The 25,009-nt window shown below is 44.7% G+C and overlaps 1 protein-coding gene across 4 annotated transcripts in view; it reads right to left on the reverse strand.

Annotated features, from left to right (window-relative positions):
- Window positions 1-25,009, reverse strand: part of ADPRHL1 (ADP-ribosylhydrolase like 1) — a 38,200-nt gene that overhangs the window by 8,614 nt on the left and 4,577 nt on the right. For 2 of the 4 annotated variants that reach the window (XM_056328905.1, XM_056328904.1), the window contains exons 2-7: window positions 21,341-21,505; window positions 14,914-15,039; window positions 12,181-12,321; window positions 8,990-9,117; window positions 5,253-5,385; window positions 3,995-4,148 (exon numbers count right to left, since the gene is read on the reverse strand). In XM_056328905.1, the coding sequence (XP_056184880.1) occupies window positions 3,995-4,148; window positions 5,253-5,385; window positions 8,990-9,117; window positions 12,181-12,321; window positions 14,914-15,010 (653 nt within the window). In that variant the 5' untranslated portion in view covers window positions 15,011-15,039; window positions 21,341-21,505. Of the gene's footprint in view, window positions 1-3,307; window positions 4,149-5,252; window positions 5,386-8,989; window positions 9,118-12,180; window positions 12,322-14,913; window positions 15,040-19,764; window positions 19,913-21,340; window positions 21,506-25,009 lie in introns of those variants that run through there. The other 2 variants (XM_056328906.1, XM_056328907.1) reach the window with 2 other exon arrangements.

Consider the following 25,009-nt stretch of genomic DNA (forward strand, 5'->3'; position numbering starts at 1 on the left):
GGATATAGTAAATGGCTACAGTAAAATATAGATTAGTCCTGCTTTCAGTGAGGTCAGCACAGCCAAACCACTATTGATTGTGAAGGGATGAAGATCAGACCCTCTCTGCAAGGAATATTCACAGTCATTAGTCACTTATGAGCTACAAAATTCGAACAGCTTCATTAAAATGTATTACTCGTGAGCCCTGTTCAGGATTCTCCTTTTCTATGCTGGAGTGTTCTTGCAGGATGCCATCTGAAATAGAGCATTTGTGGGAGTACTGCATTGCCTAAAGTACCAAGACATGTTGCACAGGTTGAGTATTTGATCCATATTTACCAGCAAGCAGCAGAAAATGATCAAACAGCTATGGCACCTATTCAGGGCATGTGCAGGTCTTCCAAGATGACCTCACCTGCAAACCAGCATCATGACTGTCTAAATCTGAAATACATTCTGTGCAAGGGCTGTGGTACAATGACACTGAATTCTGTGACCACCACAAAAAATGTGGGTAGTGATGAGTCTGTGTTGTCCCAATGTTTGGAAAACACCATGCCTCCCTCTCAGGGAAGGAGGGTGAAATCAAAGGATTTCTCAGGTCTGGGAGCATGACCACCATTTTCAACAGACCAAGACATCATCCCTAATATTTCTTCACCATCTTTTCCCAACTGGCATCCTGCTGTTCTTAAACTATGTGACCTATCAATGAATTATAGTAACCTCTATATCAACTACGGATAGCCAACTCTACTCCCACCTATGGCCAGCAGGAACTAGGCAGGTATCCCCCGTGTACAAGGAGGGATCTGCCAGATGACAAGGCAGATACTTGGGTTCCTCCCTGATGCTGTGAAATGGCCTAATGTGGACTTCAGCCTCCTCACTCCTCTCCTCCCATGGAGACACTGGTTTTTATTGCTTCTAATGTGCGTGATGGTGCCTCAATGTGCTGCTGGTTTCTGGAAGTGCTGCTGCATGGTTTTCAGTGTCTGGAGGACAGACCAGTTGGACCTCCAGAGGAGACAAGGCCACCTTCAAAAGTTTCCTGTCTTCTTGGCCCACGAATAATTAAGATGCATAACACAGGCAGCTTAGTTATTTGTTCTTTGACACTTAGCATGGCAGCATCAGAGTGGCAACAGCCTGATATGCTAACAGGTAGCAGTGCAACCCTATCCCGCTGGCTGGCCTGCTCCAGGGAAACCTCTGCAGCAGACACCACTGTGTTGTGGAGCAGAGGAAAGCTGACGTGCCACGGCAGAGGGACAGGAGCTGGCACTGTCCCACCGCCCTGTATGCACCCTCCTGCACCACCGCATCCAGCCTTTCCACTCAGCCAGGGGTCTGGAGGCTGCTCAGCAGTGTGGTGTGGTGGCATCCTGTGGTGTCTGCTAAAAGCATACGGCTGCTGGAGCTTCTGGATTAGTCTCCGATGTGGAGAAAAGAAGGCCCTGTCCCTCCACTCTGAATTACATGTGAAATATCCAACCACCATTCTGCACGCCCTGGCAGCCTGAAGAACTAGCTACTGTGTGGGCAGCACTCAGGGCAGGGGCAGGGGCAGGAGAAGGCAGCACTACAGAGACTTCATCAAAAGACAGGAAAACATATTGGAAACCACTGTCCAACTCATAGAAGCTGCCAGAGATCAATGGATTGCTCTTGGTTGACTCTGGGGAAATGGCCACAAGCTGGAGCGTGTGAGGTGCTGCATCCCGTAGGCCCCCTCGTCCCTGGGCATTCCGTCACTGCCCAGCTCTGCCGTGGTGTTTGGTCCAACGACCTGCCCCTAGATAAGGAAGGCAACCGGGATTGGCTCTGCCTGCTCGGACGGATGCACAGGCCTTCATAGTGTTTTCAGTGAAATGGTGGCCAACACGCCGCTTGCCTTAACAGCTGCAGAAATGATGCTTTATAGGTTCAGTCTTTGGGAACCACCTTTTAAATTAGTTTCTCTCACTTGTCTGAAACAAAACTTGGTCCTCCCCAGCCTGGATTGAAGGTAAAGTGGGAACAGTTATGAATGCTCTTCAACTTTTTTTGTGATTATTTTTTTCTAAGGGAAGAAGAAAAGCCAAAATACTAGAGAAAAATCCTACCTTATGCAGGATATGTTCTTCTCTCTTCTCTACTGCTGAATTTATTACAGGTATGCTAGAGGCATCCTAAACTAGAAGGAATGTTTTTATAAAGTCTTGATATTCTCTTAAATCAAAAGCTACTGACCAAATGCTCCTTTTCCCCCCCCACATATCTCTGAAGCAAACATGAAAGCACCTTGCAAAGCTGCCAAGAGAAAACATGCTAAAACAACAGCTCATAGTACAGAAAACATTTTCATACGGATATTGTCATGCAGGCTGCTAATCATAATGACAGGCATCACCTGCTCCTCTTTCTGCCACATAACATCCCAATGACAATTCCAGCAATTGCTTACATGGAAAAAGGAGTAGGAAAGTACTTATGTATTTTTAGCTATCTTTTTAAAACACAGTTCAGCAGCTGGAGGAGGACAGGAGAAACCAACACCATTAGGCACTTACTCAAAGTGGAGATTGGAAAGTGCTATGTAGACCTCAGTTTCTGAACTTCTGAGGTAAAACATAAGTTTAAACACCAGGGACAGATTCTGCGCTCACTTCTTCTGTGTCATTTCATTGAGGATTCCAGATTTGTGCCCGTGCTGCTGTAGGGGCATCAGAATCTCCTTCACCGGGGTTTACTATTTACTTTGCAGGAACTTTTAAGTGAATCATAATTTGTTGGTTTTCTTGAAAAATAAAAGTAAAACATTGGGGAAAAAAAGGAAAAGGGGAAAAAGGAAAATGAAAAAAAAAGAAAATGGAAAGGGAAATGGAAAATAAGAGAAGAAAAATAAAAAAAAGAAAAAAGAAAAAGGAAAAGGATAAGAAAAATGAAAAAAAAAGAAGGAAAAGAAAAAGAAAAAATAAAAAGAAAGAAAAAGAAAGAAAGAAGAAAAGGAAAGGGAAAAGAAGAAGTTGAAGAAGTTGGAGAGGACATGTGAGGCAAGGCAAGGCAAAGTAAGGCAAGAAAGAGGAAAAATGGGAATAAAGGAAAAAGGAAAAAAAAAAGGAAAAAGGAAAGAGGAAAGAGGAAAAAGGTAAAGCAGTTGTAACTCTTCTTCTTGAGGTTTTTGTGGTGCTCAGACTTGTGGAATGTATCACAGCCTGACTGCTGACCTATTACAACTGCTTGAAGACCTCGGCCAAAATTTCTGATACTGATACAGCAACATGTAATCTGCTCAATCTAAAAATAAAGAATGATGCTTAGGAAATAGTGTAAGATTAATTTATTTACAAACATTTCAGCCAGTTATATTTAAAAAAAACCCTTTTGTTCTGAAGACTGAAGAAGAGTAAAAGCATAATTCAGAAATTTTAGACACACTGAAGCTTTGCTGTTCCTTGGGAGTATTTTTAGTGTTGGGTTTTCCTTTTCTGGAAGCTTCAATTGTAACAATACCTTGCACCACAGAACTGGTGTGGAGTTCAGTGGTTTATTAAAAGCTAATCCGTGAGACATTAGGTTTACAAGTGTCACAGACACATTAGATTTGAGAAGAAGGAGGAACACAGTGGTGAAAGGATTGTCAAATATACAGAGAATATCCCCATAAGTGGCTCCTACCATTAGTTTTGCAGGAAAGCATTAGTTCTGAAAATTAATTTCATATGTGTGATTGCTGGTCACAGCTGCTTAGGAAGTGGTATTATAGCAAGTTAGACTGAAATCAGTCAAAAGAGGTTTCATTTATTTTTTTCCATTTGAGATTGTCTCACTGGTTTGAGCAGCACTCTTTATACTCAGAAATCACTACATCTGTAAAAAAACCACAAAGACCATAAATACCAGTCCTGAATAATTCAGCTATCTTCACCTACTAACTCTCGACTAATTCCTTCGCTATGGATGTCGGTCAGTTATCTACAGCGTTTGATATAGTCTTTATAGAAAGAGAAAATGGCAGAAGCCGCTTTACTTTTCCTCCATGGATAGCCGGTAAAGATTCTCGCCCAAGTACTCGAGCCTCTCCCTTTGTTCCAGGTCCTGGTACAAGCCTCTGGGGACCTTGCTCAGGCCATAAACCAAGCCGTAGAGGCAGCCGGCAATGGACCCAGTCGCTGCACTTTCTCCTGCAGGTTTAAGCACAATTGCAATGGTCTCAGTGTCACCAGCACATACAGAACCAAACCTGTGCTGCACAGAGGTGGAAATACAAAACTGCTGCGGGGGCATGGTGGTGGCACGGTGAGTCGGTCCCAATGGCTTGCACCACCCCACGTACTGCCTCCGGTAGCACAGGTGAGGATGCCCAGGGAAGGGAGCAAGGCAAGCACGTGATGATGCCTCTGCAGCATGTGCTCCTGGGCTAGGAGCTTCTACAGTGTGGGGAAAATTCACTCCAACACAGCAGCTCTTGTGAGCAGCTAGCCATCATTAGGAATAAAGGAGGGGAAAGTAGTTGCAGGGCTCCCTGCTACACAGAAAATGTCCTGGACTGGAGTGTCTCTTCCTTCCTCACAGCACAGTGTGGCACTGCACGTGCTTTAAAGCCTCCAGCCATGGTGAGCAGCACTGATGCTCCATGCAGTGCCCGCGGGCTCGTGCCTGCTGGGCTCTGCGGTGAGGGGCTGTGAGCTCTCACCGCTGTGTTGGGGCGAGTGAGCAACCCAGCAGCTTTGCAAAGGGCCCATGCCAGGCTGGGAGGGAGGGAGTGATTTGGGGCTGGGGTCCTTTCCCCCCAGCTACGCTGGCCCTCTGGAAAGCCCAGCAGGATGCAGCTGCCAGTGAGAGAGTTATCTCTTGCGAAGCTGTAGAAGTAATAAATTGTGTGCTTTAAAGTGCTAGGTTTCATCTGCCTGGCACTGGTTGGGCACTGTATTATTTTTCTCCCTTACTTGGTTTTGCTATGTGCAGCTAAGAGGTTCCTTTACCTGAGGGACTAACATTTTGGTGGGGGAAGATGCCAGCCCTTTACAAAGCCATGCTGGATTTACTCCTTGTGCACCTCTGGCGAAACCATGAGACTTGGATGGAATAGCATTTGAAAAGCACCGTAAATGGCTTGTGCGGCAGCTGCTGCTACAAGAAGGGGGTTTGTTTGGTGGGTAAAACCAGGGGCACAGATACAACAGGCAACGTGGAAGATCGGCCAACAGCAGCAGCCGACAGCCAGGAGGACTCTCTCCCACCCTTGGCAAGGGTGCAGAGCATGGGAGGCGCAGGGGGGGCCTCACCTCCGTGGAACATGGAGCGGTTGCAGAGCTCCGTCCAGTCCCCGCCGCAGCCCAGCAAGGCATCGTAAGCAATCATGGGGGCATCGTGGCCTCGTCTGCCCCCCCGGCCTTCGGAGCTCCATCTCCTGTACGTCTGTGGGAGAGACGGTGGCATCAAGGTAGGGCATTGACAATGGGGGCGGGAGGCACACGGCTGTGCCAGGGTGACTTCTGCCCTGCTGGGTGGCAATAGCTCACCTCGCGGGGAAAAGGCAGTAGGCAGCCGCATTGCCCTTGTTGCCCACATTGCCCGCATTGCCCACATTGCCTGCACTGCCAGCATTGCCCGCACTGCCCGCACTGCCCGCATTGCCCACACCGCTGCCTGCGGCACAGGGTGAGACAGCACGGCCGCAGCTACCGCAGCACGGGTGGTGCCCGAGGTGCAGGTGTAAGCCTGCACCCCAGCTTAACGCACCAAGCTCTTGGCTGGCCATGAAGCTGGCTCAATTTAAGCAAGCCCAGAAGGCCAAAAAGTAGGTGACATAGATTCCAAGTTCACACCTTTGAAATATCTTATTATTTAAAAAACTCGGGTTGGTAAGGACTTACTTTGTCGGTCCTTTTCCTGCCTCTTGGAAATATTCTCAACTCCCCTTGTCACACATTTGCAAATGTTTCAATTAGCCAAGTTTTACATGGAGGGTGGAAAAGTTCCAATTCAGTTATTTCTTTAGGGGCTCAATTTCAGACTATGTTATCTTAAGCCCCTTCTCTGAATTTTTCTTGACAAGACTTTTCCCTCCTCTTCTACAAGTATTTGTTAAATAAAAGGGAAAATACTTTGCAAATGTAAGAAAAGTTTCTTCCTCAGGAGGAGAAAGAAGAAAAAAAACCCAAACCCACAGAGAGGTTTGCAGAGGAAAACCAGATTTTCTCTAGAAGAGGTAGCTCCAGAACTCACTTTTTCCTGCCCCAAATCCCCAAATTAAATCAACGCTGATAAATTTACAGTAAAATAGTACCTCCCTTTAAAGGAAATGGGCAGCTTTGTTTCCTGAACTTTAAGTTTCATTACATTAGATGCACTTGTTGCTGCTTGGCTGGCTCTTGGTTTCTGCAACCCATATGCAGGGTTTACCTTTATATCTGTTCACGTTACCCTCAGCCATTACACACGTGATTGTGGTTTATGTGCATATACATCAAACAAAGCAGAGTTGGACTGCAGCTTTACTCTGCTGCTGTCGGGGTTTTTGTTTGGTTGTTTGGTTGGTTGTTTGTTTTTGGTTGTGGTTTTTTTTTTTTCCCCATCTATAAAGTATTTCTGTCTTTATCCTGTCCTCTGACACATGCAAACTTTCCAGCCTTCTTGCTGCAGCTCAGAAGCTGGTGGAGCAGTACTGGCCCATGTGTAATACTACCAAAGGCAAGAGGACTAAGCGTGGAGGTGCTATTCTGGGTGCGCAGGCAGGAGGCTCAAGTGTTCCTGCATTTAGCCCTTAAGACCCCATACGCTTCTGCACACGTCTGATGTCATCCCACCTGGCTGAAGCAACTTTACATTAGGGATAGATGTCCTCGTGGCCGAGCCTGGGGGGACTTAACTGCACCAAGGCAGCCCTTCTCAAACTTCGCAGCCCTGTCGTGTGGCACCAGCCCAGCTTCCCTAGGGTGGGTGGGCAAGGACCCGTATCACAGAGTGCGTGGACTGGAGTGTCAATACCCACTCCTTCCTGCTGAAGGCACTGAGCTGCTGCCAAGCCCTGGAGGTAATTCACAGGTCCTCTCCTCGCTGCAAACCCCTGCAGTCAGTAATCACAGCTGCCTCTGACTTCCTCACCCTCCAGGAGCTGACCCACTACTGGCTAGCACTCCCTTTCCATCTTTCCTTTTCCTTTTCCACCCCTTTTTGGGTCCTTGCACAGTGCTGGTTTAAGCAACTCCATCTTAAGGGGATGAGCTCCTCAGAGTCTAATTGGCCTGGGTCACACACCGTGTCCAGCATGGGAAAGTGAGCAGGGTGACAGATTTATTTGCAGAAGCAAGGCTGACCTCAAGTGCAGAGCAATGTCTGCCTGCTGACTGTGTATCTAGTATGTTCCAAACATGTACCACTGAAAAATGATTTATCCTACATTGGCTCATCTTGTATTTATCCATTCAAGAAGGAGTAATTTGCCTTTTTTCTAGTTTTCTCCAAATTTAAGCTGTATACCTGCTTATAGAGAATGTGACCATTGCTGCTTAGAATTTTGAGGTGTCATTTCTTTTAGAGAGGGAAATTGCCCTTGTGATGTACTTGGATCAATCCAAGCCACATTTGAAGGCTTCACTTTCACAGCTCCTAAGCTGGTACATGCCTGCGAAAAGGCGCACATGGTCAAGCAGGAACATGTGTACAGTGACCTGCTGGCAAGAGTGGTGCCAGATATTGGTGCTTTAGTAATGGCCTGCAGAAAGGCGATCAGCTATACCTCCAGACACAAGTGGCCTGCTAGTTTGGAGGGAATGCAAAGGAAAACACTCCTGGGAAAAAGGCAGGCAGGATGGTGACCTTCTCCTCATTTATTCTTTCCATGGCTATTAACATGCTCAGCTTACAAGCATATTAAGTCTCTGGACTTTTGTCAGGCTGTGATCTCTGGCTGGCGGTGGAGTTTGAGGGTCAAGCAACATTTACCTTTGTTGTGCATCAAAATAAATAGCTCAATAGGCTAAATTAGTTGGGCTGGGGTGGTGAAAGTAAATTTTGTTTCTGCGTTAGGAATTCATGCAGTTCTCTCTTGAAATGATCATGGGGAAATACTATTTTAGTTTCTCCTAAAGCTAAGACTCTGGTAGAACTGGAAGGAACAAAAAGCTGGTAGTGAATTCATGGCACTGAATTAATAAATAAACCTGGAAGGGGATTTATTCTTTATGTTTAGAGTGAGCAATTTCTTATTATCCACAGTCAATCTATCTTCCATTGGCACCTTTCACTGCATAGATAAGCACCTAAAAATATACTAATTGACTTCTCAGAATAGAACTGTTTTAATAGTCTGGAAAAAGGATTGATTTATGGGAAAGGGTGACAAGAATCACAGACTCATTGCTTAGCTGCTAAGTGGAGAGTTTTGAGAGGTGCCAGCACATATCAGAAAGCTGTGAACACCAGGGAAGAAGACACATTCTTTCTCTTGAGTTAAGAAAATATAACCAGAATTGATGAGGCAAAGGAAAGATCATGTATGCTATAAAGTAGTATCCCATGGGACATGGTGAAACACCATCTCTTGAGACACTTAAAACTAGTCTGGGCACAGCCTGCCTTGGCAGAGAATTGTGTAGGATGGCTGTCGTCTGTTCAGAGGACCATGACTAAGTCCAGCTCCTAGTATCCAGGGGGATTTCTGTGGGACTTGGGCCACAGCTCCATTAGGATCCATCCAGTGACATGTTTGCCCTCTCCACCCTCAAATAGCTGTGGCTTACGTTTTGTGCCTGCTCTGGGTGTCAATACATGTGACATTCAGTCGGCCTCTCTGCCATGTTTCCTCCCATTGCAGCAACCCCAGGACTGGTGACAACTGCTTTCTTACGCTAACACATACCAGGGCCAAGAATGGGAGTTGTTTTTTCTTGCTTGAAGAAAAAGAAAGACTTCCTGACTACTCTGGCACTGGGAACAGCTGAAAAATCCTGGTGTGTCTCTTTGAAAATACCTCTCTGGGTTTAAAGGCTTTCCGAGCGCTTCCTGAAATTCCAGTTACCTTTTCTCTCTCCTCTGCGTCGTAGTTGTCTGGAAAGACAGGTTTATTCTGATTTTCCTCATTGATTTCTCTCTCCTCCAAATAAAACTGCCACTTGGCTTCAAAATAAAACCAGTGCTCCTGATATTCTGAATACAAAAGAAATTAATGATGAAGTATTTCATCTTGGCAATCTTTTCAGTTTTACTTCAATACATGTTAAAGAAAATTACAGTATCGACTGACCCAGAACCCTAGGTATTTTACAGTAATGTACATTAAGCAGGCTTAGGTACTAAGTATGCATTTTAATATGGAGTGGGACATCTAACTGGAAACAGAAGATGTGAACGAAGGGAATATTTTCAGTCTTGTGGTATTTTTATGGTGTATTAAAATTACATTAAGATACATCAATATGAGATTTTTAGAGAACTTACTGAGAAATGATCCAAAGAAAAGGTAAGAGTCAACAAAAAGAGAAAAAAAATCAATATTATGCCAATTTTTATATTCCTTTCTTATGAGTAAAGAATATCTGAAAATGCTTACATGTCCTAAATGCAAATTGCCTCCTGCCTCAGTTATCACTTTTTAATCACGTAATTTCTCCAGTATTTCTGTTCTGTTTTCACAGAGTTTCTATGTGATCTTTCAGGAAAAGGCAGATAGGAAAGGCCAAATTTTCCATTTGCATATATTATAATACCTATCAAATGTAGTAGAAGGGATAAACAGCACACACATCTGCTATCTGTGCCCACAGAAATAAGCCTTTTTTAATAACCATAGGTCTTTCGCCTTTTTCTGTCACTATTGGAAGAGTATCTCTAATCACGCTTAACACTGTGCGTGTAAATAATCTTATGAAATTCAGTTTATTCTCAAACCAATGCTCTGGCTCAACCTTTTTATAAAAGATTATAAAGGTGTGTAAGTCACCCCGACCTGTTAAGCACACACACATGCACCCGTCTGCAGAAACGAGGCCTGAGTGAAACCTGGCCTGGGAAGCCCATGGGGATATGGAATTAGAAAGCAGTGACATGGACCGGGCGGCTAAGTGTGCCAAGGCAAACTAGCAATTCAGTATGGGACTGCTGGTGTACAGTTTAAAATAAAACTGAGCGTTGCCATTTTTTCCCTGGCTCTGTCCTGCTTGGTCACTCCGTTGTGTGCTGCAAGTGGCTGAGGAGCATGCACACAGCCAATTTCTCTGAAGGACGTAATCTGATTTTGCTTATTTGCCTAAATTGCCTCTTTGGCAATTAAAATCTTTAAAGCAGTTCAACTCCTTGCAAAAAAATCCAAGCTGCCTTGTAGGACCTGATAGTCTCCCAAGGCTGCTGGCTCCCCAGCCCCAGACAGGGATGAGCCTTCAGCCACATGCCCTCTATGCGGGTGAATGCCCAGCTGCCCTTCTTCTGAGTCCATGCCCCAGTTTTGCCTGATCACAAGGAAGCCATTCACTAGAACCCTAAAAAACTAGGGTGGGGGTTAGAAAACAGAGTGAAAGTGCACTCACAGCCATCAGGCCAAGAGAGCATCTTGAGGGGAAAAAAAAAGTCACATGAAGAAAATGTTGGCAGTTGAAGTGAACTACCAGCACCCACTCCAGCAGCTGGTTGCAAGACTGCTTTTAGAAATGCAGGTGACCTGACAGGTTTCTTTCTTTTTTTTTTCTTCCCCTACTTCCCTCACAACCATAAGTGATGAATGCATCAAAACCAAATGTTTGCTATGAAGTGCCTCAACAAGCAAGGAAGTGTGATTATTCCAATGCACAGGTTCAGAAACAAAGGGATAAAGCAGCTGCAGGAGATCTGTGTTGCATGGGCGACCTGTAGCATGGTCAGAAATCCCTTGAGCCCAGCCTGAGACGATGGTCACATTTAGGCCCACAGGACTACCTGGGAAGTGATTGCAACTGAGTATTGGAGTGGTGTGTTGAATCAAGCCCTCTGCAACTGAACGCTGTGTTTATTCTTCGTGGGGGATAATGCAGCTAAAAAAGAGTTTTCTAAAACTGGAAGGCTCTGGCAGGGTGTCTTTGCAGTGCATCTCACCAGCCAAGTAGCTTAACCTTAATGCAGGAGATTTTTCCCACTACCAAAATAGGATGAAGCTCAACAATATGGGCACTAGCCGGAGAGCGTGCCTCAGGAGTCCAACATGCATACCTCCATGCTGAGGGGTCCTGCTCGGGTGGAGTGACAGGGACCTGCTGCAAAGCCACTCAGAGAGGAGCTCGCTCACGCTAATCCTGCACCTGCTCCTCATAGGTCTCGGCTAAAAAAATCCTGGTGCACCATGAGGCACAGACGAAAATGCGGGGTCTTTCAGAAAGGCTCCCTGGTGTTCCTTTCAGATTTTAAAGCAGCAGCTTTCCTTCCTGGGTAAATCTTCATTTCTGAGTGCTCTCAAGGAAAGGTTTCCATTGAATTCAATCTTTCTCAACAGCTGCCCCTTGAGATTAACAGAAAAACCTCTTTCCTCGATTGTTTAATGTAACAACACTTGTCTGTCCATGGCAGGTCTCACCGTTGCAAATGCCTCACTCCCTGGCAAGAGGGGATTAAAATACCTTTGCCGTGAAGATCACATACTTTAGTAAAGTAGCAATGTCAAGTTCAGTAGTTGTGCTATGCTCAGTTGTTTTAAAACAAGGATACAACAGGTTGTATTTTAATATTGGTTCAGAAAAGCAACAAGTCAAATCTGGATTTGTGGTCAAAAGCTAACTCTTGGTCAGGTGGTATCTGCAGGTGAACTTTTCCAGGCAAAATGAAGAACATCAGTGGGTTTTCTTATGGAAAATATTAGATGGTGCTAACTGATGGAAGGGAGATGAATAATTCATATCTCAGCAGTTAGTTTGCCTAATAACCTGCTAAATATCATTTCCTCCCTCCCCCCTGCCCAGCAATCTTTGAAGACTTCCTAAAAATAAAACTGTGCAGTAGGGCATTATCATTGCTATTTCTCTTCGTATTTTTGCCACTAGTATACCAGGCAACTAACAGACAGTAGAAGAAGGTGGTACCACCTGTGAAGAGCTGACAGTCTGAGCAGAGAAAGCAGAAGGGCAGCCTGTGGAGATGGGAGAGTGGGGAAAGCAGCAAAATGGACAGACTGGGGAGCGATGTCTCTTTGGTGTCTTTCTAGCAAACATAATTTTAAGAAAAATAACTCTTTTGATTCAGACACATTACCTGCCATGTGGCGAATGGTCTTCTTGCAGTATTCTTCAGCCATCGGCACAACCTTCATCATCTCTCTTCCCCACTGCGCAAGGGGTTTCCCTTGTATTGCATATGCCACAAAGAGAGCTGTGCATAGGGACCCTAGAAAGCCTGGAATTCATTGGTAGAAATGATTAATTAATGCACGGTCTGTGCTTGTACCATCCTTGTCATGTCCTTTGTAAAATCATTAGTGGAATGCCTCATGGCTGTTGGGTAAGATTAATGAATGTATATGACCTATCCCTGCCCGTTTGCAGGCTGGCTCGTGGCATGTTGAGATCCTTGGCTAACATGTGGTGCCCATTGGGTTACAACTTACTTTACATAGAAGGGAGCCTCTGTTCTCTGTGGTGTGATATGACAGAAATTGAGGTAGCATTCAAAAATAAACATAATCCACTAATGTGATACCAAAAATCTTCTGATTGAAATAACTGACTTGCGCAAAGTGATTCAATTACAAGCTATACCACGTCACTTACAGATTCATCCAGCCCAAGGGCTGTGGTTGTTAGATCTAACACTACTTCTGGCTCATTTTACTCTAAAGGGACAAGTCCATGTCCTACTTGGACAATTGCTTCTTTCCTCTAAGGGGACAAGCCCATGTTCCAAAGAAGCAATTGTCCAAGACATGCTCTTGCCTGCCTAGCTGGGTCTTCCACTTTAGAAATGAATATACTTAAGATGAACTTGCTGTTGATGGGCACTGAACACTTCCATGATATCAGAAACAGAGGGGCTCATTTCTTGTCTTTTTTTGTGCTCATGGTATTCCGTCAAAGGCAACAAAACCAACCCCGTGCAACGTGCAAAAGAAACTTAAGCAAACAACTCAGTCGTTTAAACAAGCCCCAGGTGAGCGAAGTATTGACGCGTGTGCATCTCTCAGTGCATGGGTACAAAAGCGCTCACTCGTGCGCAGAGGTAGTAAGGTAAGCATGAACTTTGTGTGTTTTGCTAAAGGTAAACCCAAATTATTTTAGGAGGTTAGAAGTCCAGATGAGACTATTACTAATTCTCTCTGCCACAAGACCTGCGATACTGCTCCAGGCCCAAGGCACATCTAACCCAGAATCTAACAGATGCTTTCATAAAGAATAAAACCCCAGGTAAAGCCAGCTCAAAGGGCCTCACCTGGGTAGGGAGCATCTAACCCAACTGCCATAAGGATCCTTGAGTGCCACATTCAGCGTGAGGGCGGCAGCAGAGGCTTTAGAGGGTGAAGCAAAGGGCAGCGGGACAAGTCACTGCAGAGGGTGGCAGAGGTTGAGGTGTGCCCAGAGGGTTTTGGGGGGGGCTGGCAGTCTCTTTCTGCCTGTTCCCCAGGCAGCCCCCTCCCCCTGCTGCTATCACCCTGCTCCCCCTCCTTGCAGCAGCCCTCGCGCAGCCTGCTGCCCCTCACCAGGGAAGGAAGCAAGCCCCAGCAGAGGGTTCTGGCTCTGCAAATTATGCCAATAGGGAGCGAGCCTAATTGGCCTGGCTTCTCCACACCCCAGAGCTTCTAGAGTAGCTCTAGGGCAATTTTAATTACACAGCTTGATTGCTTTTAATGGTGACAGCCTTTCTTGTCCGTTTGCCTGATCCCCTTTGAACAGAGGCGTATCTGTGGACTTTGCAGCTGCCTGTAGCAGCAAGGTCTGTGGCTTAACTGCGCACCACACAGGGAGGGATTTCCTTTGTCTGCTTGTTTCAGTCCTGACTGACACATCAGTTGGTTTTTTTCAGACTTTGAGTTATGAGAATTGCAACTGACATTTCCCTGCCACCTTTCAGAATGGCGGTGAGGTCCATGGTGGCCCTTCCACCCCTCTCCTCTCCACCTCCCCGCTGTGCCACTTGCCTCTTTCCCCAGCTGAAAACTCCTTCTGGGTGAAATGCCTCCTTGTACGGAAGGTGTTTGACAAGGTGGATGCTCCTTGCTGCCTTTTTCTGGCTCTGCTAAGTCCTTTCTGAGGTGGGAGACCCGAACTGCAAGCAGTCTTACTGCTGCTAATGCACCATAGATTTATATATTGGCTTAATACTATTTTCTGCTTTGCTTTGAATTCTTTTCCTCTAATATTATACCATCCTGATGGCTTTTCTGACTGCTTCAGAGCACTGAGTGTGTTGAACATGTCACCATTCATTATGGTTTTATTTATTGCTGTTTAAAGCAGACAGAACGAATACACACTTACACAGCATAAAATTATCAGAATGACAGACCTGAATATTCAAAACAACTTCAAATCTATTTATTTATGTTTTGTTTAGAGAACGTTTCAGATTGTGTCCTAAAATGTGTGGAGTTAGATTTTTTTTGGCTTTCTACCTTTGCCTACAGTGATTGGATATGACAAAACCTGTCAAGAGAAAAATGTTATTATCTCCTGAACCATAAACTCGCTTGATAACAGTGAGTCATCTAGATGTACATGAAACCTAAAATTTGATCAGGGCAAGTGACATGAACACGATCCAGACATTGGACTCTTTAGTTATTGGTATTTTAGGAAGGAAAACTTCTATGCCTGAGGTTGTTGTCTGCATAATATACGAGCAAATACATAATCCTATGTAAATATTGTATACATCTATATACTACTCAAGCAAAATTCAAACCAAGGCCTTAGAGTCTGCAAAGCAGAATCAATTTAACCAGGTGAATTCACAGCCTTAGGGACATCAGCACACCAATACGTCAGTGGGCATTACCTGTAGGGTGGTTATGAGTCATTCGTCCACATTCAATGCTCACTTCAATCAGCGACTCCAGCCTTTCCGGCTTCCAGTATCGCATCCCTAAACACATGGCTTTTGTGGATGCTCCAAATCCAGAACCTAAAGTAAAAAAATAATGCCAAGCATTTTAAAGGAGACTAATAGTACACAAATATGTTGATAAAATGTGAAACAAGCACATTTTATCAATTCAACTCATGTGTGGGAACTCCCCAGGGAATGGGAAATTAGCATGCAACACTAGTTACAAGTTTTGGAAGTTTCTTGCAAATAATTTTGCTTCTACACAGCCATTCTGGTTTTACAGTTATTTTCCAATATTCTCAAGTGCTATGAAGAGAATAGTGGGTTCAGAAAGCAGTGTGCTTTCTCGTTCACAGACCTTGTTCAAACTCTCATGCTATCTTTACTCATTCCTGGCTAATAAGCACCGTTTTGCTTGCTCCAGATGCCAGCACTAGAAACAGAAGTTTGAGAAACAGATACACGCTTACTATCCGCTTGTTTTAGTAGTCTTCATGCTGAGATCATGATTAAAACACTTTATATGAGTATCACAGTTGATCTTTCAATTTTAATATGTTTCATCCTAGAGAGTCCCACAGGTAGTTAAAATAGTTTCTGTGACATACTAAAATATTGTCCAAAAAGAACCCAAGGGCTATGGAGCCAAATCATCCTAAGCTGGGCAATGTCAGAGCTGAGGTTTTCCGTGTGACCTGAATTAGTGCTTGTGAGCACACTCACGCTACAGCCTACACTTACTGAGCTTGGTCTTGGGAATTTCTGCCTTGTGCAGCACAGACTTCATTTATGGAATAGCTAATTCAGAATTTCTTTCAGTCCTCGGCATTGAGTGCATGATTCCAGGTGTTCAACTTTTAAACGCTTTATTGAATGGAGAGTTAAATTTACTAATGAGTTTCTCTGTGGTACTTATCACAGTAATATCAGGATGCTACAGAAGTTTTAATGAGCTTATCTTTGCAAGACACCAGTGAGGTGATTATCTCCTCTTTGCAACTGGTGAGACAAATGTGCCCAAAAAAGCATTAACTCATTGCAGGAGCCCACCCTGAGATAGATAGGGTTTGATTTTTCAAAGTACTTGGCATTTTTCAGCACTGTCTTTGCTCAATCACACTTCCCTGTGACCTTGGGTATAGCTGAGAGCAATCAGCATTTCTCTCCTTGGCCCCTGGAAGATAACGGGCATATTTATGCCACCTAATTTTAGCCTCTGTGGACCCTGCATTAGGAGCACAGTCTCTCTGTCTTTCCCAGACAGGCAGCATGGAGAAAGGCTGTATCTCTGTTAGCCAGTCTGATGGTGTAGTAGGAGCAATTCATGGGCTGGAGCGAACTGAAGCAGCAGATGCCAAAGAGCCAGGGTCAGGGCTTCTAGTCACCTCTTTTGAGAAGAGCCCTCAGCTGTTCCCCTGGGCTGTGGCTGCTGTGGGTGCAGAGCGCCAGGGGCTCTCTTGGAGCACTGCTTGTTGTTTAGCATTGTCTCAAGCAGCTCCAGCTCAGGTGTCCTAGGATCATGAGTGTGATCAGAGTGTGGTAATGGGGCTGGCAGGAAGATTTATTTCAAGCCAAAGTGAAGCCTGAGTGAAACTAACATAAGCCACCCATTGGCATCTCCAGGTTCAATACAGACTGACTAGGATCTGAATTTCTCCCTTGGGAAATGAACTCTTCTCCCAGAAAAGCAGCTATCCTGAGTGAGCACCCTGGCTAGGTGATGGAATTAGGTTAGCTGAAGGCATTTCTTCCCTTCCTCCTCAAAATCTGATGTGCAAATTTGCATGCAATAACTCTTCCAAATAAGGCTGAACACCTGATAAATGTGACATGAAAGGGTTTGCAAAATACCATTTTATTCCCTGCAAGCTCAGAGCTTGCTTCCCCATTCCTTGCTAGCCTTCCTGATAACAGTGAAAGGGGCCCTCTCCAGAATGCCTTTGGCCACTGCTCCTCATGAAAAGGCTGGATACTCGTTCTGCAAATGGCATGTTTGCTCCTGTTATGTCACATACGCTACCTCTGTAGTGCCTGATTATGAAGGAGCCAGGAGCAGAAAAAACTGTCTGCCTATCCCACAAATCACACAGAAACCACCAGGAAGAGTCAGGAAAGAAATCCAGTCTTCCAGAGTACCAGTCAGCTTAACTGGGAGAATGTATCTTCTCCCGCTTACAAGACCAAACTGTTCATTAAACCGTCTGCTGCCGTAGAGCAGTGGATGAGTCTTTTTCACTATGCAGTCCTGGTTCCTCCAAAGCACGCAGTCCACGCTGGTTATCCAAGAGGGAAGGGTGTTGCACTACACAGAGATGTTAATTAAATGACATCTCTTAGCATATACAAAGTGGAGGATGCACTACTGTAATCTGTCTGCTGCTCTGAAGAACCTTGTCTTTGCAACGTCATTGTGTTCCTCCAGTCTAGGAAGTTATATTAAAACCTTCTGCAGAATTAGAGAAACAAACTTGGTAACAAAAAATTCCATGACAGGGAGTAACATTAAGCCTAGACAGGGCTCCAGGTGATTAGCAGCTGTTAGCTTCCATGTCTCCCTGTCTACCATTTGAATCAATGAAGTAAAGGACAGCAAGACTAGTCCAAGCAACAGGTGAGACACATGTGTAAGAACATAAGGACTGTCCTGCATGATCACACCAAAGGTTGACCTAACTTACCATGTGTGATAGTGGCTAATGGAGAGGATACTTAAGAAAGAGCAAAAGAAAAGTATGATGATGCTACCCCCTTGTACTAAGCTGCTGTCAATTTGTGGCCCTGGTCCAGGAGGCAGCTGGCTATCCATCTTTCTGCTTAATAACCCTTGAAGGATTTCCTTTGGGTGAATTTTCCCAGCTCTATTTTGAACTCACATGAACTGTAGCATCTGCTAATCAGCATTGGAAAATATATTTTTTCATAATTAGGTGTTGTGTGAAGAAGTTCTTCCTTTTGCTTCCTTTGAACTCATGATCTGCCAGTTTCATTTGGAGTCTCTGGTTTCTGTGCTGGAGGAGACTGAGTTTTCTGTGTCCCTATTCATGTTCTCCAAATTATCTATGACTTTACAGCTCTCTATCGTACTACCTCAGACATCACAGCTTATGGATACTAGTCCAACCATCCTCTCTCATACTCTTTCTAGTTCTCTTACATCCTTTGGGGGGGGGGGGGGGCGGGGAGGGAGGGACCAGATTATATACAGTGATCAAGGAACAGCAGCTATGGATTTATACCATAGTGCAAACATGTTTTGTGTTTTGTTGTCTGTTCCTTTCCCATTAATTTCTGATAGTCTATTTGCTTTCTGGCTCTTATGGAGCAATGAAGTGATGAACTACTTTAGCTCCACGATCCCTTCCCTGAGTGGTAACTGAGTCAGCAATTGCAACTACATATATAAAATTAGGATTTCCCTCCCTGCTCACCTATGGCTTTTCACTTATCTGCATTGCATCTGGTACTGCTACTGTGCCACATGGTTATTCATCATTGTGAGCATCTTCCACAAGTTGGCGTTATATTATATTTGACTTTGCTGATCCACTATACACTTGCATTTCTGGTTTGTTTGTGGACACGTTGAACAACAGAGATTCAGCACAGGTACCTCCTTCTCCGTGGAGAAGACAGACTGCAATCTCCTGCTCTTCATTTACTGTCTTTTAACCAGTTGTCCATCCTCAGGAGACCTTTTCACCATCCAGCTTAGTGCCTCATCACTTAGTGCCTTTGGTGAGGGACCTCGTTGAGAGTCTTTTGGAAATCCTAACAGACCATCTTCACAATGGCTCCTTTATTCTTCCTGTTTCTTGGCTACTTCATGAGCTTTCTAATAGCATTCTGAGTTGTGAATTCTTGTCACAAAAGCTGTGTTGACACTTTCTTATTACATCATTTTAAATTGTGCACTATATTATTCTCTTGCAGTATATAATAACTCAGTGTGCTTTTCTTCACTCTACATCTGTAGAATAATAAAGATCAGCTTAGTGGCTGCTAAGCCCTGAAGAGGATGTGTCTTTTGTGACTACAGACTGTTCTGCATGAGACCGTAGAGCCTGGCACCTTTTTCTCCTGCCTGTCTGCGGTTTATCCTTCACTTTTGTTCCCCAACTTTCCACATTTAACTCATACTCTTTCCTCATGCTCCTCTACCAATGCCACCAGCAAAAAGGCACTGTTCTCAAGTGCCACGAGGAAGCCCAGCAGCTGCTCCGGTAGGTGTAGATAAGGACCTGTTTGGATGCTGCAGCCTCAGCCTGGAATACACACAGTGCAGGCAGAGCCAAGCTGCTGTTTGACTGACTTTTCAGTCATTTCAGTCAGATTCTGAAGGCACATCTCTGGCTCAAGGGGTACCACCCTACTCAGATTTTGGTTCCAGCTCTCAAACATCAGTGATTCTCCTCTGAAAAATTTGATTTTTTGGCAATGGAACAAAACATTTTTACCACGTCTCAGAAATGGTAGACTTATCTGTATCAAAACCTTGAACAACCGCTGACAGACGGAGGCAAACAGTGGAGAAAATTTTAGCCTTGAGCTTATCAACATCATAAACTGGAAACAAACTCTTAAAACAGAAGGTGTTAGACAGCCTTGGACAGGTCTTCTGGCCATCACAGGAATCTCACCAGCCTTTAACATAAACCAGGTACCTCTGCCATGAGTGTGGCATGAGCATGGCACGAGGTTGCAGAGAGACACGCCGGGCAGCCTGACTTAAGAATTCATGCTGCTGACTACGCCCACAAGAACTTGAGTGGAGGAGCATTGTATAAGGCAACACAAAATTACCTAAGCTAAGATTTCACTGGTCCATGAGGGTTGGCACATGAATTCTTGCTAGAAGTGAGGTAAGACAGAATAACCACAGGAAAACAGCATTTTGGTTCCAGCTCATCCAAGATATCATCCATCTGTTAGGCATCCAGTGCCCGTGGAATGTCTTTGCCTCAAGAAGAAATAAATGAAAGTTCAATTTCAAAGTTAATTATGCCCATAGCAGTGTCAAGTTGCACAGTAGGCTGAACATCGTCACCTCAGGTCACTGCTTCTTTTGCTCTCAGGGTGAAAAAAAGGCTTCTTGAGACATTCAGGACTATATTTGTCAGAGCACACGGAGCAGGTGGGCTTTAGCTGCCAGGTCTTGAAACAGGAATTAATTTTAGATCCTTCTAGTCCAGAGTATCCCAAAAGCAAATAGTTTGTTGTGGAAAGCTGGGGAGGAGGAAGGCTAAGAGAAGAGTTGTAGCTCCAACACAGCAATGGGCCAGGGAACAGCCATGCTCCACTGCTGGAGGTGTTGAGAACTGCTCAGGGACAGCAGCAGCTCCCACAATTGTTCTGACCAAATTTTACCCATGGTCAGTCATAAAATATACGACAACGGCTGAAGAGGCACTTTCCTAGATTTGCCTGGCTAATAGCAGGGTGGGCAGAATACATGGGGAGGGGATCCTTTTCCCTCACAGCAGCTGTTGTGAGGAGTGGGGGCGGAGTGAAGGATGCTTTTTGTGTCAGACTGACTGCAGAGACCCAGAAATAGCCATGGCATTGTGCCACTGGGTCTTTGCCACCATGTTGCATCAATGCACAATGCGGTTGAGCGGTGCCAGTATGTACTGTGGTGGTACAGCATCACACTGACAGTGCAATGTCTGTGTGAGCTGCCATCACCTTCTGGCTGTCTAGGTCTGCTTCACCTGGTGATGCAGTGTCTCAACGGGCTTTCAAGGTTAATTGCACTCTATGGCTATATGCGTACTTGTGTGCGTGTAATTGCATGCATGTTATTTAACTTGAAGTAGAAATTCAATTTATCATAAAATGAAATGATCATAAAGAGAAAGAACAAGAGGTTCAGGGGTAGCGAAACAGGGCTAGGAATATTAAGGGTTATCAGCAAAAGTCATAGTTGTTAGCAGGGCATCCACCTGGAGAAAAGCCTCTGCTTTCCCTCCAGTGAATGCATAGGTGCTGAAAGCAATTTAGAGGCTTGGTTTTTGTTTCAGATATGCCATCACTAAAGAGATCCAAGACTACAAATGTTTAAACAAAAAATGGCAGAAAATATTTCTTAATGTAACCATTAAACTCAAGGACAAAGATCTGGACCCCGAGGCACAGAGCCAAGAACAAAGTCTCTTTAAATAGATGTTAAAGCGGGAAGGGTTAGTTTACGAGAGGACATAGTGCCCTACAGAAGGAATTCCTGGCAGACCTCCTGCCATCCTCAGGCAAGCATGGAAACGTTTCAGGGGTAGTAGCCTTTGATGTCAGGGGGAAAAAGGAAACAATTTCCATATAGGCACAAACACTGAAAGCATGCATTATTCCAGCCAGGATCTGTAAATGGAAAGTGGTACTGTACCCTTTTCATTGAATGGTGTGTGCCAAGCAAGAAGGTAGTTGTCTGGTTTTAATTCCCTGCAGCCTTCGATGGTAGCGGGGTCTGGCCGCCTCCCCGGGAGCTTGTCGATAGCGTCCACGTAGCGTTTTACCAGCTCCCGGTACAGGTCCTCTAAACACCAGTAATCTGCTCGGAGGAGGGAAGAGAAGGTTGCTGTGTGAAGGCAGAAGAGCAAGAGGGCACTGACGACAAACAAGCAAGCTCACTATGCATTTAAGAAACATTCCTATTTCCACTTCCAATACACTGAGTTGTGTTTCTGGTGCCACTTTCACCACATTTTTGCACCCTCTGAGAGCGGGCTGGAGGGAGAACAGTCTCGTCTCTCTGTTCTCAACCCACTTTTAATTCCTTTAATCCAAAGATGAAGGCATTCTGTTCGTCAGCAGTAGCTGCTCAGGGGCTTTATTTAGACTCCGTGGTGTGAAGTATTTACAGAGGTGTCTAACCGTAAGGTGGGTGCATGGCTGTCGTGGGCGCTGGGTGTGTGCATGAAGCCAGCTGCACCCAGCTCAGCCTGTTATTTGCAGATGGGGATCCAATTTAAAAGTGAAAACCTATTTTTTGAAAACTACCATCAAATTATTTTGAAGAGGTATGTATGATTAAACACAAAAGAAAATTACTGACCTTATTTTTAATCTATATTTTATATTTAATTTGTTTAAAATTTGTAGGTCTTTCATGCAGAGATCCCAGTATCCTATGTCAGCACAGTAACCAGAACTGTGAGCGTTCATAAAAATGTTTATAAAGATTAATAAGAGTAGTAAATCCATAGAGTCTGTAGTATTTCCAGCAGATAAATTTCTTTCTGGAATATGTCCACTAACAACATCTGTTTATTGATTACTATTACCAAGGTCTACAGTCTTGCCTAAGCAGGAACCTTCCCCCTGTTAAACATACGCTGTTTCTTCTGTATAGCTGCTTCTCTCAGCTGCTGTTGCATGTTGTTGGGCTTGGAGAGCCCTGCCCTCAGCTCTTGCTGAGGAAAAGCTTCCACCGGCATCTATTACAGTTGTGTAATCAGTGGGAACTGAGGAGGCAGTCGGGATTTGTCCATTTATATCTTTTCTACAAATGTAGAGAAACTCCATTTAATACTTGGTTTGATGCACAGATTGAATGACACAGTAGGGGAAGTTCTTCTAAAAACATCTTCATTTTGTGATGCATGATCAAGATGGTGATTTCTTGAAATCCGCGCAAGGTTTAATTTAAGAGAAAGTCTGAAGCCCCATAATCCAGAGCTGCTCACAAATGCCAGTGAAGCAGACAGGCAAATAAAGAAGATGCAGGGTAAAACCAAGATTCCCCTCTTTTCACATAAAAAAAATACCCTATCAGTTACGCTGGCCATCCCACGTACAATCCTAAAGGAACAAGATACTTTCAAGCTGCTGACCCTTTCCAGATTTAGGAATCAGGTGTCAGTTTATCTGGATTGGAGCCAGGAGTAGGATTTACCGCCCAGCAGCTTCTGCAGAAGTCTTGTCCCCAGAGCCAGAGTCCCTGTGGTCCAGCACCTCTGGGATGCCTGAGCCCACCATGGCTCCTGCACCTGGAGCCAGGCTGCTGTCTCAGCTGTCAAGCCAATCAGGCAGGTTCTTTAGAAATGAACTCTTACATTTTTTAAACCTGTGTTTAAGTCAGGGAGGAAAAGGCTTTCCTTGTTGCAGGGATAATTCACCTGGCTCTGGTGATGCTGTTCTTGTTCCTCCCTTGTGGGACAGGTTCCTGCTGGAAGCAGAAGTTTCATTCATCCTTCATTGTCGGATCGACCTTTCAGTCTGTGCACGTGGTGGATTTGGGGAGCGCCACTTCTGTCTGCAGCAGTGCCCACAGCCCCCACCTGCTTCTGGCCATGGCCTTCCTTGGGACATCTTCCATGCAGCTGGCAAAACTGGCCAGAATCACCTCCCCAGGTGAGAACTGCCTTTGTCCTTAACACAAACCTCCACCTTGTGCTTGGCTGCTGCCACAGGCTCAGGCTGGGAGCTCTCCCAAGGGCAGCGCTCTGGCAATGGGACTTCACAGTGAGCCTGAGCCTTGGACATGTCCGTCCCAGCCTGCCAGCATCCTGCATGTTCCTGCAGGCATGCACCTGCACCCAGGGGATGCTGCGGGGGCAGGTGAACAGGAGGTGTGGGGAGAAGGGCAGGAGGGACAGGAATATTCCTATTGCTTATTCACCCTCCTTTCCCTTGCTCCCCACCTTTTTTTTTTTTGGCTGGTAATGTTCCAGACACACAATATACTCTTTAGAATCGCAGCTTCCGTGGCAGTGAGGGCTCCCCACTCCAGGTCACCAGGGCTAGGGGTGGCTGCCTTCAGCCCCACGGACCCATGTTCACCTTCCTGAGCTTCACTCTGCTGACCTGGGTGACGTGGCACACAGCCTGCGCCATGAACAAGCCCAGTGGCTTTTTTGCATTCCCCTTGCCAGGAGGAGACACTGCTTCAGGCAGGAAGCAGAGAGAAAGACTCTCTTTCCCCCATTCACCAATGTTACTGTGAAAAGAAGTTTTCTTACTAAAATTCTGCACTCCAGCTTGTTGCTTTCTCACCAGCCCATAAAATCACTTTTTAAATAAGCTTGTCTGATCAGGACAAATAAATGAGAGTGTAGGATAAACAAAGCCGATGGGAATTATAGCTGAGACATTTTTTCTTTAGAGCCATAGTGCTCCTGCTATATTTAAGTAATAAGATTTATTATTTCACTGTTAGTCTAACTGGCTTGATTACCCAGAAGTTATAGGTTTAAAGAGTTTAATAAGAAAGAAACATATGATACGTATTTAATCATAGCCTATATTCAGAAATATGTTAGTCATCTTTTTTCTTGATAGGCTGACATCTTGCCCTTATCTTTAGTGTATTAGCCACCCCTTAAACCATTGGTTAGCTAATAGCCAAGTATGAAGTGTCCAACACACTCTTCAACTGATCTCTATGTACTAAATTTAGAGCAGATTGGAAGCAGGCAGATAAAGTGGTGAAACAGAAGCACAAGGGAGGTTTCATTGACGTGAAGGATAGTTAGCCACGTTGTGAGCTTCTGCTACTGTTAGTTATCCAGCGTTACGCGTGTTTTTTTTTTTTAAATCAGGGGTATTTTTGCAGAAATTAAAAAAATTGATTCATTCTGAAGAGGCAAAATATTGCTGAATGGTCACTGTCTTCTGGTGTACTTTGGATGATGATCTTGGCAACCTCAGAAAGCTCTAGTTCGATGGGTAAGGTGTTGATACACATATCACTCTATCTTACAAAAGACTATTCCTACCTTAAGAAAAAACAAACATTCTCAAACTATCGTGATTTTAGGAGAGACATATTAATAACTTCCACTATTCTGATAGACTTCATTATAAGCATTGTGTGTTAGAATATTTTTTAGACTAAAGACACAGAGCTTTCCTTATAAAGCAAATTGTTCTTTTTCTGGCCTTGCAGGTGCAACATTTTGCCCGAGGGGCAGCAAAGAGGAGACAGAAATAGTGATTTTAGCCTGAAAGAGATATTAAGGTGACTTTACTCCAGCTTGGAGTTTTGGACACAAACATGTTAAAAATGTGCTTAGGAGAGCTCTTATCGTTTACAGAAGACTCTCTAGTGGCTATA

This window comes from Falco biarmicus, chromosome 2 (assembly GCF_023638135.1).
Source record: "Falco biarmicus isolate bFalBia1 chromosome 2, bFalBia1.pri, whole genome shotgun sequence".
NCBI classification, from domain to species: Eukaryota; Metazoa; Chordata; class Aves; order Falconiformes; family Falconidae; genus Falco; species Falco biarmicus.